The following is a 21,917-nucleotide window of genomic DNA, read 5'->3' as shown; positions in this document are numbered from 1 at the left end:
AAAGAAGCGCTAGCCTGCGAGCAGCGACACCAGGGAAAAGCTCTCCCCTCCATCCATGTAAGGTACTGGTCACAGTATGAAGTACGGATGTTGTTATTGGGGGAACAACCAAAGCAGGAGTGGACAGCAGAGTTAAGCAGGCTGATCCGGGAAGAGATGCGGTTGGACGAGAGCTACAGAGCCCTCCGGTGGTATGTAGTCCAAGAGTGCCCGTGGTCAGCGGATGACAGCCCCACGGAAGGCTTTGACTATGATGGCCTGGGATTGTTGTATTGGAGGATGTCCAGGGATCCCAACTTTGGGAGCGATCGGGAGTGGCGTTGGGAGGAAATAATGGAGCACAGAGAGCGAAGACTGAATGTCCCGGAAGTGCACTGGTTACAGGAAGATTTGGAATTCCTGGCCGCTCAGGAATGGGAACTGGAAATTGCCTACAAACAGCTGCTAGACTCCGCTCAGCAGCAGGGTGAGGTTCCCTTTACCTGGGACTATGAGGAAATATCAGCTGACAGTGATGAAATCCTGGCTGATGAATCAGCAGTGGAAAATCGGGAGCTTGCCATTCCCAAAGCTGAAGTGCTGACCGCAGGGCCGAGCTCTGCTAACCTCTGCTCAGTACCCATAGCATCTGCTGGGTTCCATGGACAGGAGATGGTGAACCTCTATCCCCAGACACCAGTTGTAGAGACAGGGGATTTGATAGACTTTTCTGCTGAGGAAGAACAACCTGGGGAGCCTCCAACAGAAGAGCTGGTATCAGGGCCAAACTTCACTGTGCTCTGCCCAGCACCAAGGACAGTATTTGTGGAGTTACAAGGAACTTCCCCAGCTGAAGCGCTGGTCACCGGACAGAGGGATCAAGACCTCTGCCCCACCCCTGTGGCAGTTCCGGAGGCTCAGGGTGAGAAGATGGCGATCACTCCCCAGCCACAGATTACAGAATGTATGGACTGTTCAGAGGATGTTATGGATTATGCACCCCCAGCAGAAGTGCTGGCAACAGGGCAGAATGCTAGCCATCTCTGCCCAGCACCGGGACCAACTGTGGAGTTCCAGGGAGCCGGGGCGGTTGGCCCCCCTCCGCAGCAACAAGCTGAGGTAGTGAAGCTGTTACTCCCAGCTGAATCACTGGCAGCAGGGCAGGATGCTACTGGCTGCTGCACACCACTACAGCTTGAGCGGATATCGGTGGATGGGACTGTGGTCCCCACTCACATCAACCCAGCGGAAGAGCTGGCAACAGAGCAGAGTGCCCCGGGCCTCTGCTCTCAACTAACAGAAGAGGGGGTTCCGGTGGTAGTGGATGGGACTCCGATCTCCACGGACACAACCCCAGAACATGGTGCGGCACTGAGACAGGAGGATGTCGGCTTTGCTTTGCAAGCACCGGGGGATTTTTACCTAGCCTCAGTGGATGGGACTGCAGTCTCCACTGGTATACCCCAGGAATGGTGGCCAGTTGGCCCAGATTCCCAACGGCATGATGAACTGAGCCCAGCCACCCTGTCTTCTCTCCAGCGGCTGAAAGGACTCCAGGGAGAAGGGCCAGTCCAGGCCTCTCCCCAGCGGCAGGCGTGTTCTCTGAGAGAGGCAGAGATTGGCTGGGTGAGTAATGCTCTGTTTGGGACAAGGTATCTGGGGTACTGGGTGGGTACCGGAATTGGGATCTCTCCCAGTGTTAGTCTCCTGCCAAAGGGGGAGATGTGTGACAGACCTAGCCGGGACAGGGGCTTTTGGAGAGGACTGAATGTGAGCCTCTTGCCATCCGATTATGGGCCAGGACCTCAAAACAGGAAGGCAGATGGGTCATCCCAGCGGACAGTCCTGGAACCTTAAGACTACTTTTCCAACATCCTCGAGTTGACCCGTTTGGGTCCCACTGCGGCTGTTGGACTGTTTCCCAGGGGAAGTAATGTCATGGATCTTAAGATATTAAAGTGTTTCTACTTGACATCTGTTACACAGGAGAGGGACATTCAATGCAAGGCTTTTGAAATGCTAAGTGGAACCAGCTTGCGAAATACCTTTTATTGTGTTCTGCAGGTTAAGAGCGGGTGTCGGAGTCAGTCCGTCTAGCTAGAACCAGGTTATTGTGTACATTGATTACCCCCTGGGGCTTCTGTCTCAATACACAAGTCTTTCTATCCAAGCTATTGGACCAATCCCTGTTGACAATTTCAAGTCCTCATTTGCATGGTCAAGGGGGACCTGAGTGAAGACTGCATATACTTTACAATTGACCAATAGGAAAGCGGTTGTTGGGAGTGGGATGTTCCAAATTCTGTATAAAAGTGTGCTGTGTAATTGAAAATAAAGAGTCCTGTTGGAACTTACATACAGCCTGCCTGGTGTTTGTTCTTAATGGGTCCGAATGGCACATAGCTGTAATTCGGATCCCGGAACCTTGGATGACTGGACCATCAGACGTTGCAATCTGCAAGCTGACTCACTGGTAGCAGAGGAGTGTCGGGAGAGCAGGACCTGGGCGAGGAAGGATCTCGTCACACCAGGCAACAGCATTACAGTGGCGGGGTGTTTTTTGGAAGCACCTGATTAGAGCCATAGGCTCTAATAGACGTCCATAAAGGTGAACTGCAGGCGCCATGCTGGGCACTCGCAGTTCACTCAGCCTTGTGTTAGGAAAGCAAATGAATATTTGCTTTCCAAACACTGAACTGCCTCTCAGCCAATCAGGTGCTCGGGTCTGTTACCTGTCACCTGATTGGCTGAAACGACAGGCGCTGTGATCATAGCAGAGGATGGGAGAAGACATCGAGGAGCGTGGAGGACAAGCAGATCACGGGTGTAATGTCATGTTTTTGCAGACTATCAGTACACGGTCTGCAAATACCTCCAATACGGGCAAGGCAGGCAGTTACAGAAGTCCAGGAAGCTCAAGGGACTACGAGAATGCTCACCAAGACCCTCGCAGTTAGTTAAAGCGACGCAGTGCTGAATCGCAAAAACTGGCCGGGTCCTTTACCTGCATTTTGGTCCGGGTCTTAAGTGGTTAACAGCGTTTCTTTGAAAGCAAAAAAATGGGTTTCAGACGCAGAACATTTCCACGTTTCAAACGCCAAACGTGACTAAACGCGTTTAGCCACATTTCGTTCATAGGTGTTTTTTTTGCCCATTTAAAAAAATATATATTTTTAAACGCTTCTAAACGTGGCAAAACGCTGCAAAACTGACATTTTAAACATGGGTTACTATGTGTCAAGTTTACTCATTTAGGAGCAGTAAATACGTCCCGTGTACATGAAACCTTAGGTGCTGCTGGTTTCATTGTTGTATAAAGCATCTACATCAATGTATCCTTTTCTTTCCTAGTAATCCAGGGATAAAGGAGCTTCCACCTGAACTGGGCCAGCTTTCATCTCTGTGGCAGTTGGATCTTGAGGACCTCAACATCTCAAACCTGCCTGCAGAGATCCGGAAGGAAGGCAAGTAGCTAACCCATATGCAGGGGCGGACTGACAACTCATGGGGCCCCCGGGCAATAGAAGATTATGGGGCCCCCGGGCTTACAGATGGCCACCACGCCAGGAGGCAGTGCAGCGGCAGGGCAGCTAAAATCTCAGGATTTTCACATCAAAAGCATGTCGGTTTTGGAAATATCAGGGACAGATGTAAAAAAACCACAGATTTTTACATACTGTCCCTGGTTTTAATGAGCCTGGCAACCCTGATGGGGCCCCCTAGTGGCATGGGGCCCTCGGGCAGTGCCCGAGAGCCTCAATGGTCAGTCTGCCCCTGCCAATATGGAGATACAATACCATGGGCTCAATTTCCATGTTGTACATGCTCATTTTGTGGTTTGTTCTCTATAGGACCAGTGACCATACTGGCTTACCTGCGTGCCCAGCTGAGAAAAGCAGAGCGGTGTCGACTTGTGAAGATGATCATAGTAGGACCTCCACGGCAAGGGAAGACCACTTTGTTTGAGGTCTTGCAGACAGGAAAAGTATCCCAGCAAATGCAAGGAGATAGTACAATCCGGACTACCCGCTGGGAGCTGCAGAGGCCTGTGAGCATTAAGGCAAAGGTGATTACTAGGGTGGTCGCTCACTCACAATTTTTTTTTTAAAGCTGGTGAGGCCTCTGTCTGTTTTCCAACTTGTGGGTAATGATGAGATCTTCTGTGTTACTATTGTTATGTAGAGGCATATATGTAATCAACACCTTTCATTTACTCCAAAGGGTATGATCCTTGCCCAGTCCTCACAACAGTCACCTTCAAAGTGGTTGTGAACCCTCACATATACCCAGTGAAAGGACTAGCCTCAGGTGATACACAGAGATGAAACAAATCATTTTACATATGTTGTACCCGTTTATCTGCAGCCATAGGTGTGCACAGCCTATTGTAGTATGGTGTGCACCCCAACGCTCAAACAGTAATGCCTTTCTCTGCAGGCTCAGATGCACAGGGCAGTGAATGAATAGAAAGTGCTCTGTGCTGAGTGGCTTTCTGTTCAGTCACAAACTGAAACGTAGTAAACACAGTTATGGATGAACACAGTAAGTGAGCTTGTCCACTATGTTCATTTAGAAAAGGAAGGGACCGGTAAATGACATATTTACTGCCCCCTTCCCCCATTCTCCATTCTGAAACACCCCCCCGCACCAGCCGGGGTAAGCGGTGAAAAGAGAAGCCAGCAGCTCTGCGGGGGAGGTGCAGCAAGGGGAGAAGCCTGGCCAGGAGGGGGCATCAGCATTGCACATAGTGATTAGGGTGTGCCACCCCCTGCGCACATCTATGTCTGCAGCCCCCTCTCCTCTCATTCATTCAAAATCCAGAATTTATACAGCATTTCTGAGCTTCGGAAGGCAGGGGGCATGGATCTGATGTCACACACTGCATAGCAGAGAGCTGAGTATAATCTGAGACCTGAGTGGAGGGAATGGACACCCCTCTACAAAGTCTGAGTGTGCTGGGGGTGACGTCTCTCAAGATTCCTTGGTCAGAAGTGACTCTTGCAGATGGCAGAGAGAGGACAGAGCAGGCAGAAATCACACTGGGGCGGTTATCAAGCACTTTAGCGCTGGAAATAGCCTCTGCTAAGCGCTTGAAAACCGCCTCCCATTCATTCAAGCTGCCAGTGTGTCCACGGCAAATGATGGATACACTGGCAGCGTTTGATGGGCACAGTGGCTGCGTTTGATGGGCACAGTGGCTGCGTTTGGGCACAGTGGCTGCGTTTGATGGGCACAGTGGCTCCGTTTGATGGGCACAGTGGTACTTATTTTGTTTTTAAAGCGGAGTTCCAGCCCCCCCAAAAAAATGTTTTAACGACTGCTCTGTAATTTTTAAAACCTGGAAAATAACATTTCTAACATGGCATATTTTATTGCTCTTTCACTTTCTTGAAAAATAATCTTTTACTCACAGATCTCGGAAGCAGGCAGGTTCCATTTTGGCTGTGGGCATCTGAAGCCGTTCTGTGTTCATTTCCTGGACTTTTGTGATGCCTGAGCGGTTGCTATAGCAATGTCGATTCATGTAACATACGGAGGGAGCTGGATTCATGGGACTAGAGCCGTTTGAGAAGCGGGGGGGGGGGGGGGGGGGTTGCTAAAGTTGTTAAGCGGGGGGTTTGGGTTTCTGCCGCCGAACGAGAAAAAAAAGTTGTTCGGCAGTGGGCGATATCCCAGAAACCCTTGTAATCGCCTAGGCTATTAAGGGCGGAAGTCAAGAAGCAATAAAGTTAAAAAGGTATTTCTAGGCAGAAAAATAAATAAATAAATACCAATGTGAAAAGGATTAGTTTAGGAGATTGAATATAGATTAAGTTAAAAAAAATGGGTGGAACTCCTCTTTAAGTTTGTTTGCGCCCCCCCCAAATATTTTGAGCACCAGCCACCACTATGGCACCAGGATGCACCATTAGAGGAAGGCAATCTGGCGGAGGCAGTGTGATGCTCGGTCTAGTGGAGTCAATTCCTTCAATGGGTCTGGGGCCTGCTGAATATTAGTTGGGTGGTTATAATGTTATGGCTGATCGGTGTAGATGCGGCCCCATGGAAAAAGGCCCACTTCCATGAAGCAACATATATGCAAACGCTCCCCGGGAAATTACATTATTTATTCCCCCGAGAATAGGGAATTTTTGAGCACCATTATTCTTTCATTCTAAGGGGAAAACTTTAAAAATACAAAGTTTAATAAATAAATGGTGAATGGATGTCAGGATCCCAGACACAGGTGACAGATATAATAGGGGACATTTATCAAAGTCAGGAAATCCTTTTTTGTTGAACCTCCCCGACATGCAAACATTTCCCAGCTTTATTAAAGAAAAAAAAAGGGGCAGCAGGGATTCGGAAAAAGAAAAAAAAAAACGGCTTTCATTGACAACACGGCATTAAATCGATATTTTCTGTCTTTCCTGTGATAAAAGGATTGAAAACCACAGGGGGTCCTGAAACGAGCGGAATCCTTCTATCAGAGATGAAGGGATTCACCACGCCACCGTTTATTCCCGCTCATGGCATTTAAAGGGCATACTTGTTGCTAATAAAGAGGTGAAATTGTACAGTAGTGTGGGCAAAATGGTAGCCAAGTTTTTAAATGTTCAAACTTTCACAGACCCCATGTTTCGTTGGTTCTTATCTATCTGCAATTCGGAACTTTTTCTCGACTCTTGCGGTCCTTCTTCTTCTTCTTTTATTTCTTTTACTTGTACTAGTTCTAACTCTTTATATGCCTGACATTGTTTTACTGTTTTTAACCCCTTGGTCCACCAAGGTATGTTTATAAATGTCCTGGCATTTAAGAGGTTAAAACAAGCTCATGGCATGAGCTTGGTATTATTTTGTTTTCATTGCGGCGGACGGATCAGACACCTAACTGACATTTGTTACACTGTCAGAGGTGAGGAGACCGATGCTGTGTTCCCAGTACAGAGGAACACACATCGGTCTCCTCCCCTTGTGAGTCCCCTCCCTCCAGGGGCGGACTGACAACTCATGGGGCCACCGGGCAATAGAACATTATGGGGCCCACAGGCTTACAGATGGACATCACGCCAGGAGGCAGTGCAGAGGCAGGGGCAGCTAAAATCTCGGGATTTTCACATCAAAAGCATGTCGGTTTTGGACATATCAGGGAAAGATGTTAAAAAAGACACATTTGTACATACTGACCTTGGTTCTATTGAGCCTGGCAACCCTGATGGGGCCCTCTAGTGGCAGGGGCGGACTGACAACTCATGGGGCCCCCGGGCAATAGGAGATTATGGGGCCCCCAGGCAATAGGAGATTATGGGGCCCCCAGGCAATAGATTATGGGGCCACACAGTATACGTACACACAGTATACACATACACACACTGAAAAGGTACTGGAGAGGCGGGGCAGCTATAATCTTGGGATTTTTAGACCAAAGGGATGTCGGTAAGGGACATTTCAGGGACAGATGTAAAAAAAAACCACAACTTTTTACTTACTGTCCCTGGTTTTACTGAGGCTGGCAACCCTGATGGGGCCCCCTAGTGGCATGGGGCCCTCGGGCGGTGCCCGATTGCCCAAATGGTCAGTCCGCCCCTGGGCGGAGGACACTATTGTGGGGGGTGACATGAAGGGGGACAGAGGATACTACTGTGGGTGTTAATGTGAAGGGGGCAGAGGACACTATTGTGGGGGGTGATATGAAGGGGGACAAAGGATACTACTATGGGGGTTGATGTGAAAGGGGGCAGAGGACACTATTTTGGGGGGTGATGTGAAGGGGGACAGAGGATACTTCTGTAGGGGGGTGATGTGGAGGGGGGCAGAGGACATTACTGTAGGGGGTGGAGTGATGTAAAGGGGGGCGGAGGACACTAATGGGGGGGAGTGATGTGAAGGGGGGCAGAGGACACTATTTTGGGGGGTGATGTGAAGGGGGACAGAGGATACTTCTGTAGGGGGGTGATGTGAAGGGGGGCAGAGGACATTACTGTAGGGGGTGGAGTGATGTAAAGGGGGCGGAGGACACTAATGGGGGGGAGTGATGAGAAGGAGGGCAGAGGACATTACTGTAAGGGGTGGAGTGATGTAAAGGGGGGCGGAGGACACTAATGGGGGGGAGTGATGTGAAGGGGGGCAGAGGACATTACTGTAGGGGATGTGATGTGAATTGCAACCTCTTTGAGGTTGCCCACCCCTGGTGTACACTATTCTGGTAAAGGTATATCATGATCACCAAGACAAGCACTGTTGGCGGTGAACTATCCAAACCGATATGGTTGTCCCGCAATCTTACATTTCTGAAAACCTTTTTTATTAAAAAATGTTTGGAGATAGAAGTATCCAATGTGTAGACTTGGTGACGAGGGACCTGGAAGGGTCAACTGCTAACCAGATATTGATAATTGTAAAAGCGACAGCGCAGATTATTTCTATATGTGAAGCTCTGGAGCTCTTATTTCATTGGAAGTCACGGTCGGCGTAGAAGTCTGGGGTCTTGTAACGGAAATGTAAAGCGGTCTGATGGATCTTATCTGCCATCACTCCTTCTGTTTGCACACGGCACTCTCTATTAATGAGCTGTTTTTCCACTGGTATAAAAACTTCGCCTGATGTCACCTGCCAAGCGCAGCACTGAGAATCGCTTTGAGACGAGAAAACGGCGTTCTGTGCGGCGTGACCTCAGCAGCGCTGGGAGCTCATCCAAACCCCTGCTGTGTATCAGATCTCACCTGAGGGAAGAGACAGACCCAGATTTTCTGACATACAGGCAGAATGATTATACTGGAAACAATTTGCTTCCAATATCCTGGTGGGATATTTTTGTTAATTTGACTAATTAGCAGAAAGTAATGAGATGCTTCTTCTTTGCCGAGACGAATATTTCACTAATATTTCTTCTATTAGACGGTCGTATAATAGAATACAATAGAAAAGTGAAAAAGCAAACGTGGTACTTTATAGCTACCAATTATAAGTGATTGTTGCATCTGAATCTATTTTTAGTGAAAAACCCGACACAAATGTAGAGAAAAGGCTTTGCTTAAAGGGGTTTTCCACCTTTTTTTTAAGTTTATTAAAAGTCAGCAGCTACAAAAAGTGTAGCTGCTGGCTTTTAATAAACAGACACTTACCTGCTCCACGGCTCCAGCGACGCGCCGGCCGGGGCTCCGCTCCTCGCCCCCCCCCCCTCACCGGCCGACGTCTTCATTCTTAGTGTGGGCACCCGGCAGTGACAGCTTTCGGCTTCACAGCCAGGCACCCACTGCACATGCGCGAGCGGCGCAGCGCCGTCCGATTGGACAGGCGCTCGCCTACAGGGAGGGGCTGTGAAAAGGCGATTTAAGCTAATCGCCTTTCCAGCCCCTCGGCGGAAGGAGGAAGTGGGACAGGAAGTCCCCTTCTCCTGAAGCCCCCACTCCCCCCCCCCCCCAAAAAAAATTACATGCCAAATGTGGCATGTAAGGGGGCGAGGAGTGGGTTAAGCGGAAGTTCAATTTTTAGGTGGAACTCTGCTTTAACCACCTCAGCCCCGGAAGAATTGGCTGCCCCAATGACCGGGCCATTTTTTGCGAATCGGCACTGCGTCGCTTTAACTGACAATTGCGCGGTCGTGCGACGTGGCACCCTCTTTTTCCCACAAATAGAGCTTTCTTTTGGTGGTATTTGATCACCTCTACCGTTTTTATTTTTTGAACTATAAACAAAAAATGGGCGACAATTTTGAAAAAAAAAGCAATATTTTTTACTTTTTGCTATAACATTTTTTTCCTCACTATTATAAGAAAAGATTGGTCACGCTGAGTGGAGTGATAATTAGCGCTGCTTTAGTAAATCACAGGACTTAAATAGACTTGTTGTTTCACTATCTTTGCTTTATATATCTATATTTTAAAGCGGCTGCTCAAGTTTATATATATGTGTGTATATATATATATATTTATGATAATTTTAGTGGCAACACTATATTATTTCTATTTTATTTTTAAAACTAAGTTATTAGGATCCTGTGAATTCCTGAGCGCCGGGATAGTGAAAGGAGGCCAGGGACTTCACTATTTGTGTATATAACCTGCATTTATTTTTTTTTGTGTTTGAACCTGCAAAGCATGGCAGTTGTATTCAGTGGATTGTGGGTGCAATGCTCTGACTCTTGCAGACCCTTCCTGCAGCTCAGGTTCGTATTTAGGCACGCCACCGGGAAAGAAGTGGTGAATTGTTAAAGACCCACTTCTGGGCTCTCTTCTTTTGTAGCAGCAGAGCCCCTCCTAATCAGCTGCAAAGGCGAGGCTTGAAATCGCCTTTTAAAGCACTGCTGCTTTCCTCTGGTGCGGCGGCTAGGGTTGCCACCTTTTCTTCAAGCCAAATTCGGTACACAGTAATTATTATTTTTTTTTTTACTATATACACTATAGGATTGTAAAAGACGTGCCCCCAAGGAGAGTGGTATTGAACAGTTTTTGTGACCAAACTATTTTAACAGTAGAAGGAGCTTAAAGGGGAATGGTTAAATAAAACAAAAGCATTCTTGTATATGGATTTGGTTCACACAGGTCCGGGGGAGGGCAGCGGAGCACACAGCAGAAGGGTTCTGTGCATCTTTGGCTCTGAACGGGGATGCACCGGACCCCCTGCTGTGAACCTAGCCTAAAAGTGGACATTGGGCGGTGTTATTGGAGTGGTGGAAAGTGTCAGTAGGGCAGTGGACCGTATCAGTAGGGTAGTGGACAGGGTGTGGGCGGTGTCAGTAGGGTAGTGGACGGTGTCAGTAGGGCAGTGCACAGTGTGTGGACGGTGTCAGTAGTGTTGACAGTGTCAGTAGGGCAGTGGGCAGTGTCAGTGTAGTGAATGGTGTGTGGACAGTGTCAGTAGGGCAGTGGGCAGTGTCAGTAGGGCAGTGCGCAGTGTCAGTAGGGCAGTGGGCGGTGTCAGTAGGGCAGTGTCAAGGTAGTGAACGTTGTGGGGACAGTGTCAGTAGGGCAGTGGGCAGTGTCAGGGTAGTGAACGGTGTGGACAATGTCAGTAGGGCAGTGTCAGGGTAGTGAACGGTGTGGACAATGTCAGTAGGGCAGTGTCAGGGTAGTGAACGGTGTGGACAATGTCAGTAGGGCAGTGTCAGGGTAGGGAACGGTGTGTAGACAGTGTCAGTAGGGCAGAGGGCGGTGTCAGTAGAGCAGTGGACATTGTCAGTAGGGCAGTGGGCAGTGTCAGGGTAGTGAACGGTGTGGACAATGTCAGTAGGGCAGTGTCAGGGTAGGGAACGGTGTGTAGACAGTGTCAGTAGGGCAGAGGGCGGTGTCAGTAGAGCAGTGCACAGTGTTGACAGTGTCAGTAGGGCAGTGGGCAGTGGGCAGTGTCAAGGTAGTGAACGGTGTGTGGGCAGTGTCAGTGGGGCAGAGGACGGTGTCAGTAGGGTAGTGAATGGTGTGTGGACGGTGTCAGTAGGGCAGAGGACGGGTGTGTGGACGGCGTCAGTAGGGCAGAGGGCAGTGTCAGTGGAGCAGTGCACAGTGTTGACAGTGTCAGTAGGGCAGTGGGCAGTGTCAGGGTAGTGAACGGTGTGTGGACAGTGTCAGTGGGGCAGAGGGTGGTGTCAGTAGGGCAGTGCACAGTGTGGACAGTGTCAGTAGGGCAGTGGGCAGTGTCAGGGTAGTGAACGGTGTGGCCAATGTCAGTAGGGCAGTGTCAGGGTAGTGAACGGTGTGTGGACAGTGTCAGTAGGGCAGAGGGCGGTGTCAGTAGAGCAGTGCACAGTGTTGACAGTGTCAGTAGGGCAGTGGGCAGTGTCAAGGTAGTGAACGGTGTGTGGGCAGTGTCAGTGGGGCAGAGGACGGTGTCAGTAGGGTAGTGAATGGTGTGTGGACGGTGTCAGTAGGGCAGTGGACGGTGTCAGTAGGGCAGAGGACGGGTGTGTGGACGGCGTCAGTAGGGCAGAGGGCAGTGTCAGTGGAGCAGTGCACAGTGTTGACAGTGTCAGTAGGGCAGTGGGCAGTGTCAGGGTAGTGAACGGTGTGTGGACAGTGTCAGTGGGGCAGAGGGTGGTGTCAGTAGGGCAGTGCACAGTGTGGACAGTGTCAGTAGGGCAGTGTCAGGGTAGTGAACGGTGTGGCCAATGTCAGTAGGGCAGTGTCAGGGTAGTGAACGGTGTGTGGACAGTGTCAGTAGGGCAGAGGGCGGTGTCAGTAGAGCAGTGCACAGTGTTGACAGTGTCAGTAGGGCAGTGGGCAGTGTCAAGGTAGTGAACGGTGTGTGGGCAGTGTCAGTGGGGCAGAGGACGGTGTCAGTAGGGTAGTGAATGGTGTGTGGACGGTGTCAGTAGGGCAGTGGACGGTGTCAGTAGGGCAGAGGACGGGTGTGTGGACGGCGTCAGTAGGGCAGAGGGCAGTGTCAGTGGAGCAGTGCACAGTGTTGACAGTGTCAGTAGGGCAGTGGGCAGTGTCAGGGTAGTGAACGGTGTGTGGACAGTGTCAGTGGGGCAGAGGGTGGTGTCAGTAGGGCAGTGCACAGTGTGGACAGTGTCAGTAGGGCAGTGTCAGGGTAGTGAACGGTGTGGCCAATGTCAGTAGGGCAGTGTCAGGGTAGTGAACGGTGTGTGGACAGTGTCAGTAGGGCAGTGGGCAGTGTCAGGGTAGTGAACGGTGTGTGGACAGTGTCAGTAGGGCAGTGGGCAGTGTCAGGGTAGTGAACGGTGTGTGGACAGTGTCAGTAGGGCAGTGTCAGGGTAGTGAACGGTGTGGACAGTGTCAGTAGGGCAGAGGGCAGTGTCAGTAGAGCAGAGGGTGGTGTCAGTAGGGCAGTGCACAATGTGGACCCTGTCAGTAGGGCAGTGGGCTGTGTCAGGGTAGTGAACGGTGTGTGGGCAGTGTCAGTGGGGCAGAGGACGATGTCAGTAGGGTAGTGAACGATGTGGACGGCGTCGGTAGGGCAGTGGACGGCGTCGGTAGGGCAGTGGACGGCGTCGGCAGGGCAGTGGACGGCGTCGGCAGGGCAGTGGATGGCGTCGGCAGGGCAGTGGACGGCGTCGGCAGGGCAGTGGACGGCGTCGGCAGGGCAGTGGACGGCGTCGGCAGGGCAGTGGACGGCGTCGGCAGGGCAGTGGACGGCGTCGGCAGGGCAGTGGACGGCGTCGGTAGGGCAGAGGAGGGTGTGTGGACGGCGTCAGTAGGGCAGTGGACGGCGTCAGTAGGGCAGTGGACGGCGTCAGTAGGGCAGTGGACGGCGTCAGTAGGGCAGTGGACGGCGTCAGTAGGGCAGTGGACGGCGTCAGTAGGGCAGAGGACGGCGTCAGTAGGGCAGAGGATGGTGCATATTCATAGATATCCACTTATGACGGGGGCTGTACACATTCTCAACACATTTTGTGAATTCACTTCTTCAGGAGAGAGGTGGGTACATTTAGTACATAACTAATATAAAGATATTTAAAATATAACCATATCTTATTTGATATGTTACATATAATATACACACCTCTCTCCTGAAGAAGGCAGTTTGTTCACAAAATGCATTGAGAATGTATACAGCCTCCCCATCATAAGTTGATGTCTATGAATTTGCATTATTGTATTCTTTTGTAGGGATGGAAAAAACATACGATTGATGGGTTATAGGCAGAGATGTGGATGAATACTTTACAAATATTGTATTGAAAAAATCGTAATGGATGCATGCTAATAAATACATTTTTTAACAGTATAAATAAATCGGTTTACATTATTTGTACCTTTCACACGGGCTTTTCGATCACGTTCACCTTTCAGTTTTTCGGGTGGACCTGATTGGAAGCTCCATGTAGCTCTTTGGTGAGGAGGATGTAAACAGACTCGCATCCATTTATATCTGCCTTCCTCCGAGTCCGTCTAGTTTTTTCAGTCCTTTTTTTGTTTTTTTTTCTGGACCTAAACGTGACACGGAGCAGAGCGCCCCCCTGTGGAAGGACCCTATAGGCCCATTTCTTTGTTTCTTGGTGTTGGCTAATTATGTTGTTGTATACCAAACTGAACATCTGACATCTATTTCAAACTTTTCATGAAAGTAATTCTAAAAAAGATTTGCTTTCAGCCACATTAAAAGGTAAAACTTGGGAATGTAGGAAGCTTTGGAATGTTGATATTCTGAAATTAGAATATTTACGCTTGTTGGAGATTTGTGTTTTATTTGTAATGTTCAGTAACCCATATTTCTCACTGAGCAGCACTGAAAAAAATCATTCCAGTGTAGTAAACACAAATGGGTACACAGCCCCCGGCGCCCTCCAGGTATTGCATGTGATTAGCCTAGATCAGCGCCATTCCCAAGCGCTTTAACCACTCGACCTCCTTTTTGACTGGGCCATTTTTTGCGTTACGTTAACTGATGATTGCGCAATCATGCAACGATGTACACAAACAAAATTGGCGTCCTTTTTCCCCCACAAATAGAGCTTTCTTTTGGTGGTATTTGATCACCTCTGCGGTTTTTACTTTTTGTGCTATAAACAAAAAAAATATAGACAGTTAAAAAAAACAAAAAAAAAACATATAAAACAAATCCAATCGAAAAAAAATGTAATGTCTTCATCAATTTAGGCCAATATGTATTCTGTTACATATTTTTGTTAAAAAAAATCCCAATAAGCGTATAATTGGTTCATGTGAACGTTATAGAGGCAGATCCACAAAAGAATTACGCCGGCGTATCTATTGATACGCCGTGTAATTTTAAAGTTCCTGCGTCGTATCTTTGTTTTGTATCTACAAAACAAGATACGACTGCATCTGGGATCGATCCGACAGGCGTACGTCTTAGTACGCCGTCGGATCTTAGGTGCATTTTTTCGACGGCCGCTAGGTGGCGTTTCCGTCGAATTCCGCGTTGAGTATGCAAATTAGCTAGTTACGGAGATCCACGAACGTACGTCCGGCCGGCGCATTTTTTTACGTCGTTTGCGTTCGGCTTTTTCCGGCGTATAGTTACCCCTGCTATTATGAGGTGTACTCAATGTTAAGTATGGCCGTCGTTCCCGCGTCGCCTTTTGAATTTTTTTACGTTGTTTGCGTAAGTTGTTCGCGAATAGGGATTTGCGTAGAATGACATCACCGTCGTAAACATTGGCTTGTTCCGGTTTAATTTCGAGCATGCGCTCTGGGATACCCCCACGGATGGCGTAAATGTCATTTACGTCGGGTCACGTCGTATTTACATAAAACACGCCCTCATCACATCCATTTGAATTCCGCGCCCTTACGCCGCCAAAGATACACTACGCCGCCGTAACTTACGGCGCGAATTCTTTGAGGATTCCAAAAAAAAAAAGTAAGTTACGGCGGTGTAGTGTATCTTAGATACGCTGCGCCCGACGCAAATATGCGCCGATGTACGTGAATCTGCCCCATAGTGTCTACAAACTATGGGATATGGAATTTATTTATTACCGTATCTTCCGGCGTATAAGACGTCCTTTTGGATGCAAAAAAAATTCATCCAAAGTCGGGGGTCGTCTTATACGCCGATGACAGTCTCCGTCAGGCTGCGGGCATCCATGATTTAAAAGCCGCGCCTCCTCCTCAGACTGTTCCATGATAGGCAGAACACAAATTTTCCCAGCAGGGCCTCTGTTCAGTGTTCCGCCTATCACGGATGCCTTCTCATCCTTGGACGAGAGGACATCCGTGATAGGCGGAACACTGAACAGAGGCCCTGCTGGGAAAATTTGTGTTCCGCCTATCACAGAACAGTCTGAGGAGAAGGCGTGGCTTTTGAATCATGGATGCCTGGAAGCCAGAATCGCAAAAAAATAAGGTAGGGAGATCGTCTTGGCCGGCACAGTGGGGGCAAGTGATGGCACAGTGGGGGCAAGTGATGGCACAGTGGAGGCATGTAATGTAATGGCACAGTGAGGCATGTAATGTAATGGCACAGTGAGGCATGTAATGTAATGGCACAGTGAGGCATGTAATGTAATGGCACAGTGAGGCATGTAATGTAATGTAATGGCACAGTGAGGCATGTAATGTAATGGCACAGTGAGGCATGTAATGTAATGTAATGGCACAGTGAGGCATGTAATGTTGTGTAATGGCACAGTGAGATTTGAAAAAGCCTGTTTCTGTCAGCGGTTCCGGCTACCCCTCAGCTTCCAGACAGACTAGTAGGAAGGGGGTAGTCTTATATGGCGAGTATATTCCAAAACCAACATTTTTCCTGGAAAAATAGGGGGTCGTCTTATACGCCCATTCGTCTTCTACGCCGGCAAATTTGGTACTAGTAATGGCGGCGATTAGCAACTTATAGCAGGAATGCAATATTGCGGCAGACAAATCGCACACTAATGCCCTGTACACACGATGAGATTATTGGAGGATTGATCGTCCGCTTTTTTTTTTTTTGCATGCTAATCTCAGTCAGATCGAATCTGAAGAGTTTACTAAAGTCGAGAAAATTCTCGTACGACAGAATAAAAATTCGGAGGTGATGTCATGTGTTGTAATACATTTGTATTGCATTTTTGAACGACCGCTGTACTGATTAAACTAAAATCGTAAGATCTGGCATCGTACAAAAAAAATAATAAATCCGTGTATGTCCGATATAATAATATCAGATGAACTGTCCTGATCAGCTCTCAAAAGCTCTGTACTAACGACTTGATTATCGTATGATCGATTTAGAATGCAGCATTTTTCGTATGATTTTCGGAGTGCCACTTTTGACACTTTGCGGGAAACAGTGATCAGTGCTAAAAAAAAAAAAATGTTTTTGCTAGGAAATTATTTGGAACATTATAATTTTTTTTAACACCCTAGAGAATAAAATGGTGGTCATTGCAATACTTTTTGTCACACCGTATTTGCGCAGCGGTCTTACAAGTGTGTTTTTTTTTTTAAAAATATCATTTTTTTGAATAAAAAAATAAGACAACAGTAAAGTTAGCGCATTTTTTTATATTGTGAAAGATAATGTTACGCCGAGTAAATTGATACCCAACATGTCACGCTTCAAAATTGCGCCCGCTCGTGGAATGGCGTCAAACTTTTACCCGTATCTGCATAGACGACATTTAAAAAATTCTACAGGTTACATTTTTTTGAGTTAAAGAGGAGGTCTAGGGCTAGATTTATTGCTCTCGCTCTAACGATCTCGGCGATACCTCACATGTGTGGTTTTAACACCGTTTTCATATGTGGGCGGGATTCATGTATGCGTTCGCTTCTGCCTGCGAGCTCGTCGGGACGGGGTGCTTTTAAAATTTTTATTTTTTTTTTCTTATTTATTTTACTTGATTTTATTTATTTTAATACAGTTTTAAAAAAAAATTGGATCACATTTATTCCTATTACAAGGAATGTAAACATCCCTTATAATAGGAAAAGGCATGACAGGTCCTCTTAAATTTGAGATCTGCGGTCAAAAAGCCCTCAGATCTCATATTTGGGCTAAAATGCAATAAATGCTCCGGTAAGCGGCGGGAGGGGCGCCCCTTTCCCGGCGCTGATAACGGTGATCTTGCGGCGAATCTGCCACGGAGACCACCATTATCGTTTAAGGGACCGGCGCCTAAAAAGATGGATATCTCGTTTGTGGCAGCAGCTGCTGCCGTTGCCAAGATATCCCTTTTCAAAAAGAGACGTATATAGTCGTGCGCAGGTCCTTAAGTGGTTAAACATCTAGGACGATCAAAGGGTTAACTGTGTGCCTAGCCACTGTGTACATAAGCAGATCCTGTTCTGTGTGTCTTATAGAAGACCGGCGGGTGCCGGAGGACATCGAGTGCCCGTCACCCGCAGATCGGCTTCTGCTGTGAATAATCACAGCAGAACGGGCTCGGCGGCGGCGAGCACGCCCCCTGCAGGCAAAAGTCCCCCCTCCTGTCGCCATCCGGTGCTTCTCCGGGCTCTCCCTTGCCATCGGAGACCCGGAGAAATGATCCGCCGGCATCGGATGGAAAGCATAGAGTAGAATGGTGACCAGATGGTCACCAGTCATCTCTATGATCGTCGTCGGTGACATCATAACATCGCGCCCGGGTACCGGAATGTAAACACAGCCACAATCGCGTCTGAAAGCATTAGATCTGTGAATTGTTTTTCACGATCTCATGCTTTCCAGCCTGGAGGAGAGATGTGGAGTCTTATTGACCCCGCATCTCTCCATAAAGAGGACCTGTCACACACTATTCCTATTACAAGGGATGTTTACATTCCTTGTAATAGGAATAAAAGTGATAAAAAAAAAAAATGTAAAAAAAAGTGTAAAAATAAAATAAATTGAGTAAAATAAAAAAAAAAGTTTTTAAACGCCCCTATCCCCGGTAGCTCGCACTCAGAAGTGAACACACATGTAAGTCCCACCCACATATGTAAACGCCGTTCAAACCACACATGTGAGGTAGCGCCGCGTGCGTTAGAGCACCAGCAACAATTCTAGCACTAGACCTCCTCTGTAAAAAAAACTTGTAAAAAAAAAATAAGCGACACCTATGGAGATTTTTAAGTACTGAAGTTTGGCGCCATTCCATGAGTGTGCGCAATTTTAAAGCGTGACATGTTAGGTATCTATTTACTCGGTGTAACTTCATCTTTCACATTATACAAAACAATTGGGCTAACTTTACTGTTTTGTTATTTTTTTAATTCATGAAACCGTTTTTTTCCCCAAAAAAAAGCGTTTGAAAAATTATTGCGCAAATACCGTGCGAGATAAAAAGTTGCAATGGCCGGAATTTTATTCCCTAGGCTGTCTGCTAAAAAAACATATATAATGTTTGGGGGTTCTGAGTAATTTTCTAGCAACAAAATTATGATTTTTGCATGTAGGAGAGAAGTGCCAGAATAGGCCCGGTATGGAAGTGGTTAATATATAATTAAAAGAAACGGGTGCGCTAATCTATAAGAATATTCACAGTGCAGAAATACACATGACAAAAATTTAAGGACGCCCCTACAAAAACAAGTGTATAAAATAAATAAAAAAAATTATAAAATGACTCATGAAGTGAAAAATATACAATTCAGTTCATAAAAGGTCAATATGGTTATAAACCTCAGACATGAAAAATTTCCCATGACAAGTTTCCCTGACACCAGGGCCGCCATCAGGGGGGTACAGGCAGTACACCTATAAGGGGCCCAGATGGCGCCCCCCCGTCCTTTTTTTTTTTTTATTAAAAAAAAAATTAAATTTTTTATATATATATATTTTTTTTATTATTAAAGGGCCCAGAGGTCCCCAGGGCCCCGGATGGCAACCACCATTTTTTTTTCTACATTTTTTTTCATTTTTTTTTAATATTTTTTTCTATTTTTATTTTTATTAAAGGGCCCAGAGGTCCCCTAGGCCCCGGATGGCTACCCCCTTTTTTTTTAACATATTTTTTATTTCTTTTTTTGTAATGGGCCCAGAGGTCCCCAGGGCATCCCCCCCTTTTTTTTGTTTCTTCAGCACCCAAAGCCCCCCCCCGACCTCAATTTGCGGCGGCAGCACCTCCTGCTTCTCAATTGGCGGCACCCCCCCGCTTCTCAATTTTCTCAATTAGCGGGGGGAACCCCCTGCTTCTCAATTTGAGGCGGCAACCCCCCCCCCCCCGGTTCTCAATTAGCGGCACCCCCTGCTTCTCAATTTGAGGCGGCAACACCCCCCCCCCCGGTTCTCAATTTTCTCAATTAGCGGCGGCAACCCCCCCCTGGTTCTCAATTAGCGGCACCCCCTGCTTCTCAATTTGAGGCGGCAACACCCCCCCCCCCCGGTTCTCAATTTTCTCAATTAGCGGCGGCACCCCCCGCTTCTCAATTTGAGGCGGCAACACCCCCCCCCCCCCGGTTCTCTGCTTCAGGGGTCCCATGCCTGAAGCTGTATAAGAGGCCCCATAATTCCTGATGGCGGATTGCCTGACACCAACTGATAAAAAGGTGACAGGGGAGAAAGCTCCAGCACACAGCCTGCGATTGACAGCCTCAGCTCTTTTCTTGTGTGCTGTGTGAATGGGGGGTTGTGTCCCTTCCCTCCAATCGCCGTTCACTGACCTCTGCTGAGTGTAACTTCGGCTCCCTGCCCCCTTGCTTTCTGAAAGCTTGGACAAGCTGTATAAATTTTGTAAATATATACAAAAAATATTGCGCTACTCGGAAAAAATGTATACTATATATCAGTGGTTGTGGGCAGCCAACATACCAATGGATAATTGTGCAAAAATAAAAAAATATAAAATGTAGCGCCAACCTATGTGAAAAAATTTTGTTTATCCACAAAGTGGCCCCAAATGGACAGACACCCTGTAGGGAAATATGTCCAAAAACTTCACTGGGTACACGATGGGAAAAAGATCATATATACCATGAACAAAAAACAACTGATGATCACGGTTAAATATGAATAAGTGAACCAACAAAGGTAAATAAAGTAATTAATAAGTCCTGTAAAAGTGTGTGACCACAAATACAATTTATAATTGAAAAAGTCCCATGTATATATGTGGGGGTGGTTCTTTATGATACATTCATAGCTTGTGACTACGTTCAGATATTTCCCTCAGTTGAGAAAGCAACACCACTTCACACGGAAAGGCAAAAACCTCTTCTCATGGACATTCCTTGGTAAGTTAAAAGATGAATACTCTTACCGACTCCCGTTGACCCACATCTCACCGTACGGTGGGTAGGTCTCCAAGGCTTATATGGGCTCAGATACCCTCCAACAGCACCGATGAAGGAAGAAATCCTGATTCTGATGTTCCTGAAGGAGATTGAAGTATTGGCCCCAGGAGCGTCCGTGAGATGGTGTGGAATAAATACTCCAGGTTTCAGAGGGAAAAAAGGGAAAAAGAACACCTCCTCATAGTGTAGAAAAATTTAATAAAATCTCTCAAAAGATATAAAAAATGTTCCACAGCAGAGAGAGAATCCAAACAGTACAGATGTATATAAAAATCCCGACAGATAAAAAGTTCCACACTTAGGTCACCACAGCAGGTCACATCACCACAGCAAATCAAATCAAGAGAATCAAGATCAAATGGCGTAGTGAAAATGATTGGAGTCCAGTGTAGCCGACCGGTTTCGTCCTCATAGACTTCTACTAGGGCATGGAACTGGACTCCTTCACCTCCACACGCCTATAAATAGCCCCCATAATTGCCTACCTGTTGTCTATGCATGCCACGCCGTTCCCATCCAGCGTGCGTTCCACAGCCTGTGTGTTCCCCTTCCTGCGCTCCACGCAGCGGAAGTGAGCCACAAGGATCTGACGAATTGTAGGGGGTAATCACAAAAATCTCCTCCTCCTGTTTCACGTGTATCCCTCTGTCCAATGCGAGGGAGTGTGAGTGGATAGCCCCGCCTTGCACCCGCTGTCCAATCCGAGTCCAGGGCTCAGCACAATGCTGTCCATTGCTGAACTGGTCTTCCATGGGGCCGGCGATGACGGAAGCGCTAGTATCATGTGACCGCTTCATGCGCGTCACCCACGTCCAGACGTAGTGACGCCATGCACTCCATCACAATGACGGAAGTGTCGGTGCCATGTGACTGCTTCATGCGTGTCACCCACGTTAGAACTTGGTGACGCCGTGCGTTCCATCGTGAGCATCCCAGGATTCATTGGGAGAAAAGGGATTTAGCGCAGTAGCGTTAACCCTTCGCTGCGGAACAAGTTCTCTGGGCGCGGTACATAGACGACATCCTCCTCCTTTGGCGAGGAGACCGAGGATCTCTGGATGAATTCATGACTTACCTTAATGGGAATCAAGTCGGAATTAGTTTGACTTATGAGGCTAGCTCCACTAACATTAATTTCCTGGATCTAGAAATCTTCGTGGAGAATAATCAATTACAGACCAAAACTTATTTTAAGAAGACCGATCGTAACGGGTTTATCCCAGTTGATAGTTGCCATCATCCGTCATGGCTGAAATCAGTTCCACGTAGCCAGATTCTAAGAATCCGACGTAATTGCTCCAATTTAGGGGACTTTAGAGATCAAGCAAATGTCCTTAA

General features: G+C 47.6%; 1 protein-coding gene across 1 annotated transcript in view; it reads left to right on the top strand.

The window, feature by feature from the left end:
• The window catches only part of LRRK1 (leucine rich repeat kinase 1), a 305,999-nt gene that overhangs the window by 175,629 nt on the left and 108,453 nt on the right, over nt 1-21,917 (top strand). Inside the window, exons 14-15 of the mRNA XM_040342319.1 lie at nt 3,331-3,443; nt 3,831-4,045. Coding sequence (XP_040198253.1) covers nt 3,331-3,443; nt 3,831-4,045 — 328 coding nt within the window. The remainder of the gene's footprint in view (nt 1-3,330; nt 3,444-3,830; nt 4,046-21,917) is intronic.

This window comes from Rana temporaria, chromosome 3 (assembly GCF_905171775.1).
Source record: "Rana temporaria chromosome 3, aRanTem1.1, whole genome shotgun sequence".
In the NCBI taxonomy this organism is placed as follows: domain Eukaryota; kingdom Metazoa; phylum Chordata; class Amphibia; order Anura; family Ranidae; genus Rana; species Rana temporaria.
This window is presented reverse-complemented; position numbering and strand designations above follow the sequence as displayed.